General features: G+C 27.7%; 1 protein-coding gene across 1 annotated transcript; it reads left to right on the plus strand.

The window, feature by feature from the left end:
* The first annotated feature begins 1263 nt into the window (after positions 1-1263).
* LOC133670148 (putative cyclin-D6-1) lies at positions 1264-3556 on the plus strand. Its single transcript, XM_062090640.1, has 6 exons — positions 1264-1612; positions 1736-1816; positions 1938-2033; positions 2151-2352; positions 2475-2605; positions 2894-3556. Exons 1-6 carry the CDS (start codon positions 1433-1435, stop codon positions 3122-3124), a joined length of 921 nt encoding a protein of 306 aa, XP_061946624.1. The 5' UTR covers positions 1264-1432; the 3' UTR covers positions 3125-3556.
* The last annotated feature ends 3030 nt before the right edge of the window (positions 3557-6586 follow it).

Raw genomic sequence — 6586 nt, forward strand, 5'->3', positions numbered from 1 at the left:
ACATCAACAGAAACATGAAAATTATGCTATCGATACTTGTGTTTTACGCAGATGAGGGTTGTACCACGTAATAAATGTAAAACGCAACTAATATTATTGGTATGGTTATTCGTAGTAATTTTCAATAAAAATAAATTAAAATAATATTTTTTAAAAATTATTTTTTATTTTTAACACATTAAAACCATAAAAAACCCTAAAAAGTAGTAATTTGATTTTCTTTAAAACAAAAAAATAATTTAAAAAACACTTTGAAATAACACAATTTCATACGAGTGTTTGGAATCATAAAAAAAAAGGATTTTTAGATTTTTTTTTAAATAGCACATTAAAAAAACAATTTGTGAACTAGTATAGTTAAAAAAGAAAAAGAAAAAGAAATTTATAACAAAAAGAAAAAGAAAAAGAAGAAGAAGAAGAAATAGCATAATTTGGATAGATGTAGCGCAACAAATAAAAATTTAATAGGTTCCAGTACTTCGCCTAGCAACACAGCTATCCAAAAATTACTATTTTTCAAAAAAAAAAACTCAATATTCCTTCCTTATATATATATATATATATATATATATATATATATATATATATATATATATTAATGAAAAAGTAATTGATTCTAACAAATGTTATTGACCGAAAAGAGTTCTAAGTCAAGGCAGTTAAAAAATAGGCAAACCAGTTGCCAGTCTTTCTGCTTTACATCTCCTACCAATCCTTTCTTCTGACATACCTTAGCTACTTACCCATCTATTACCAACCACTTCACCATATAAAAAAAGAGGCATTGCCAAATTCATTAATTTTTTAAAAAAAAATTAGCATGCTAAATTAAAAATATTAACAGAATAATATAGTTTTAAAATTTTTTTATGAAATAATATAATTTTAGCATATTATATTTCTCAATTATGATATATATATATATATATATATATATATCACAGTTTTAAAACATAACAATTTACCATCTCACGATTCCAACCCAGGATATATAATGAAATTAAAATCTTTTCTACTAGTATTTAAATGGTTATTACTTTTTTGAAACATCAAAATATGATATTTATTTAATCAATCACAGCTTCTTTATTTTGAAACAGTGACAAACACAAGATAGATTAGTTTGTCAAAAAAAAAAAACCTTTTATTTTACCAAAATTAAAATTTTTCCGTTCTGATAGCTCAAAATACCCAAATCCAAAATGCAAACAAAAAAATCCTATAACGAGTGAGTTGTGTAGTTCCTAGTATTTTAATAGCCATCTTAGAAACAAACGGTCACCTCTCTTCTATTAAAAAAAAGAAGAAGAAGAAGAAGAAGAAGAAAAAAAGGGTCACCTCTCTTTATTTCTCACTGTCTTTCTGCTTCAGTTCTCTTCATCTTCCTTGCTCTATCTTTAAACCCATACTGATCAGAGCTACAAACAGATCAATGGATTTCAATCTTGAAAACCCACTAGCGAATTCCCGTGACTTTCACTTTGACACAATCCCTTCTGACCTCTTTCTCATTGAGTCTGATCACATGCCTTCTAATAACTACTTGAACACCCTCAGAGAGATGGACTTCGATGGCTCTTTCAGAAGAGAAGCTATCTCTTCAGTCTTAAGGGTAGGTGTGCAAAATGTAAAGCACAACCCACTTCTTTGCATTACTACCTTTATATGTATATATATATATATATATTTCTTGATCGGTTCTTTAACATACTATGTCTTGTGGTACTCTTCGCAGGTTTCTTGCAACTTCGATCCATCCTTGTCCTATCTTGCTGTCAATTACCTTGATAGGCTCTTATCAAGCCAAGGAATTCCTGTAAAGAATCAAAATCCTGCTTTTTTAATACCCAAAAGTTATTTTCATGGATTCTTTTTTTACTATTTCTTTTTTCGTTTGAGATCCAACTGAATATTTTATCAATGTTTAATCATTACAGCAACCAAAGCCATGGCTCTTTAGGCTTCTTGCAGTTGCTTGTGTTTCTCTTGCAGCCAAAATGAAGGAGGCAGAATTCTGTATTTCTGATATTCAGGCAAGTATCCATAGATAATATTAATGTCTATATCATAGCCCCATATGTGAATGAGTAAAGTAATATTTTTCATCTTGATTATCAAATAAAATTTTATTTTTTATTCATTTTGTGTAGGGTGATCGTGGCTTTGTATTTGACACACAAACAATACAAAAAATGGAGGTGCTGATACTTGGGGCATTAAACTGGAGAATGAGATCAATCACTCCATTCTCTTTCATTTCTTTCTTCATTTCTTTGTTTAAACCTAAAGATCCACCATTGAGGCAGGCTCTCAAAGCTAGAGCCAGTGAGATCATCTTCAAAGCTCAAAATGGTATGTACATTCTCTCATACAGACTACAGAGATCATCTTTAGGCAGAAGGAAATCAGCAAAACTTGGTGCTATCTTTCCTTTTGGATTTTAATAGCCGACTGTTGGTATATCTTTTGTGCAGATATCAATCTCTTGGAATTCAAGCCATCATTAATTGCTGCATCAGCACTTCTCTATGCTTCTCATGAACTTTTTCCTATGCAGTTTTTATGCTTTAGAAAAGCCATATCCAACTGTTCACATGTAAATAAGGTAATTTTTTAGTAATTGCGCTCTGATTCTTTTTTTTTTTTCCTTTCAGTTTTTATCAAATTTTACTGCTTAAAGAAAAGAAAATAAAAAAGAAAAAAGAAAAAGAATTTACAAATTTTGTCATGGGATGGTAATTAAGCTTTCCAGCCTGTAAGAAAAAGAACATTGGTTGACCAATGATATAGTTTGGTCCTAATTAGATCTTTATATATATAGTATTTTTGACTTATTATGGTATATTAGGGGTCAAAGACCTAATAAGGCAATGTGATGTTAATTTTGTTACAGGAAAACTTGCTGCAATGCTATAATGCAATGCAAGAAATAGCAATGGATGGATACAGGTCGCAGTTTGACATGGTGTCAAGCTCTGATACACCAGTTAACGTGCTTGACCAGCATTTTTCAAGCTCAGAAAGTGAAAAGACCAATGGGACTATTGAGACGATGTCTACCAATAGCAGCAACAAAATCTGGGCTGAGAAAGATATCAAGAGAAGAAAGATCAGTGCTTTCTGAAACAATCAAACGGTTCAGCTTTCTCAGATGCAACAACAGTGCTGATGTGAGAATTGAGAGTGTTTTTTTAATTTTTTTTCCTTTAGAACTGGCTAAATCTCAGGTCCATCTGAGTGTGACCCTGGCTGCTACAAATAACAAGCATGAAAATGAAGGAAAAGGCTGTAAAAAGAGAAGATTGAGTGTTGGGTTTAGAGACTTGGAGCTTGCGGGAGGTTGATGTATTAAAGAAATTGCAATATCCATGGTGCATGCTGCATGAACTCAGTCAATGGAATCTATTATCTTTGATTAGTTGCAAGGAGAAAAGAACAACAAAAAGGGATTTTTAATTTGTTTTCACCTTGTTTTCTTAGGGAACCAATGGCCAAAACGGGAGAAATCTTTATTTTCAATTGTAGGGATGGATTTTTGTGTTTCTTTTTTGTTTTATTTGGTGGGTTGTGCCCTTGGGCTTGGTTGAGTCCTAACAATAATCATTGCTTTAGTATGGTTTTTGGTGATTTTTTTTTGGAAAATGGAATTGAAGGCTCTTTAAATATTAATTTGTGATATTTTAAAGAGAATTAAATCAATTTGTTTTTATATTTTATTAGTTTTTGTATAGGTCTTAGTACTTCAAAACTATCTTGAAAATTGAGTCATATTCTAATCTATGATTTTGTCATGTATTTTTTTTATATTGAATTAACAAGATTATCCTCACGTGAAAAAAAAATATATTTAAATCTAACCTTATTAAAAAATAAAAAGGAAAACTTTAACACCACATGACAACAATTCTTTTTTAAAATTCATTTTTTATATATAAATTTAGTTGTGTTTGAATTTTTTATGTGAGAATTCTTTATGATTTCATCTGTTTATTTGAGCATGTTTATCATATAATAATAAATTAAAATAATAACTTAAAATACAATAATTTATTAAAAGCAATTAGACTTAAAATGTTTGCAATGCCTTCTGTTTTGTTTTATTTTAAATTTGGGTCAACTAAAGAGTAGGGGTTTCATTTTATCTATGTCTAGGAATTTGCTATGAAAATAGCTGGGTTAAATTAATAATTATTAAATTCAGTTTGATGCAGTAGGTTTACCTCATAATATAAATTTCGACTCGAATTGAGTTTTATTTTTAACTAATTTGGTAATTAATTAAAGAAACCTCTATGGATTAAAGTTTGATGCAGTACGTAGGTTTACCTAAGATTAATTTTCTTAAAACTATCTTAAAAACACATATTTATATTAGTGTAGTGTATTCTGATAAAATAAATATTTTTAAATGCTAGTTTAAGGTTCGAAAATCAAAGAAGGAAGCACATTTTATTTACCATCGATCCAATATTTTGAGATTTTAATTTTGATGATTAAAGTAATGTGATAAAATTATGTAATAAAATAAACATGTCATATTGAGATGGAAAAATTTATAGTTATTAAGCTCAGTCTTACCTGGAGGAGATAAAGGGTTTTTGAAACAGTAGTAATAATTTTATTTTAAAATATTTTTTATCTATAAATATATTAAAATATTTTTTTTATTAAAATATTAAAATGATATAAAAAAATTATTTTAAAAAAAAAATTATTTTTTTTAAAAGTTCCCAAACACCCCCCTAGCAATTCAAGCTTTTAGGGAGATGATTTTACAGGTTCTCTTTCCACTGAATAATTCTGCATCATATCTTCTTCAATCCAAATACCCATAAAAGAAAAAATAGTTTTTGACCTGGTTTTATCGGGTAAATCAAGTTATATCAAGTTTTTATTTTATTTTTTTAACTCGGTTTAGTTTCAATTTGAAATTGATCGAGTTCCAGATTAATCTAGACAGGAATAGATTTCAAAGCTATAATTTAAACACTCAGTGTCCGTTTTGGAAAACCTATAACTTTTAGCTATTATTAATTTATTACAGCCTTTAAAATCTTACATATTGTAGCTTTTGAAAATAAGCCTGTAAAAAGTAAAAACTATGATATTATCTTTTAAATTATTATCAAACACTTAAAAATTATAATCACAGTTATGAAATCAAATTTAGGATTCCCAAACAGATACTAATAGTGAGGTTGGTATGATGCAATTTTTTTCATAGGAAATCGTGTTTTTGTCTTAAGAGGAAGAAAAGTGGGTGGCCGTGCTGTCCTTCGTGTTCTCTGCCATCATCCATGGCAGAATGATGTTCTTATCAACTGTGGAGGACCAGGATGGTCAATTTACTCTCTTTAACTAACCAAATCAATCCCTAGCTATATTTGAGATCCGAGGTACAGCATTAATGCATATATTTTCTTCTTTTCTATATTTTTTACGGGGCAGGAGTCGAGATTAATGCACCTTTTCTTTCTTTATAACTTGCTAAGTAACACCTAAACCTTAATGTATTAAAATGCAAGGGCATTTGTTAAGCCTGTTATTAATTATATTAGAGGTTATGTTTTAATTTTTTTTTGTTTTGAATTAATTTAAAATAATATTTTTTTTTATTTTTTAAAATATATTTTTGATATTTACACATCAAAATAATAAAAAAATAATTTTAAACAAGTTTTGAACAGATCATTTTTTTTAAATCTTCCCTTCTTGTTTCTCTCTTCTTTGTGTATATCTTTTTCATGTGTTGTAAATATTTAATAATTACAGTATAAGTACCATTTATTAGATATGTAAGAGTATCTTCAATACAAAATGTTAAATTAAAGAACTAAATTGATAAAATAGCTTTTTAAATAGTATAAATATAACTTTTTTAATTATATGCATTTCAATGCTAAAAAGCTATTTAGAAAAGACAATTACATTTTAATATATTTCATATTAAATTAATTTTAATATAATTATATAACTAATTTAGATATTTTAATAAAAATTGTCTTTCTTAACTCATATAAAAAACATAAAATAACAAAGAAATAAAAATCATCACAAATATCAAATTAACAACAAAAGATCTAAAAAATCAACAGATATAAAAGAGAAAATAGAAAAAACTTTTAAATAAATATATCTTTTAATTTCAGCTAATTAACACAACCGATGTTATTAATTAATCGGAGAATAATTGATTTTTGTTTTTTTAAATTTGAGAAAAAGGTGAGGCACAATACAAGATTTTAAAATTTACAAGTTTCTTTTTATTTATCTTTTTTAAAAAAAAAACTGTTGACCAATGGTTATAAAATAGCCGTTAGCAACAATAATTTTATTTGATCATTTCTACATAAATATATAGAAATGAATTTGCACAAAATAAATAGCTATTTTAACTATTCATGGTTAAAAAGAAGAAACAAAAGTTAAAAGATAACAAAATTTATATCAATTTCCCTTCTCAATCCTCACAGCCACCAAAAAGCTTACGTGAAATAAATAGAAAGGTAGAAGAAGAAATGGCAGAGAAACGTTTGAGCTTTTAGAGAGCGAGGAAGTTTCTTTGATGTCATGTCATTCTCTCCTC

This window comes from Populus nigra, chromosome 12 (genome assembly GCF_951802175.1).
Source record: "Populus nigra chromosome 12, ddPopNigr1.1, whole genome shotgun sequence".
In the NCBI taxonomy this organism is placed as follows: Eukaryota; Viridiplantae; Streptophyta; class Magnoliopsida; order Malpighiales; family Salicaceae; genus Populus; species Populus nigra.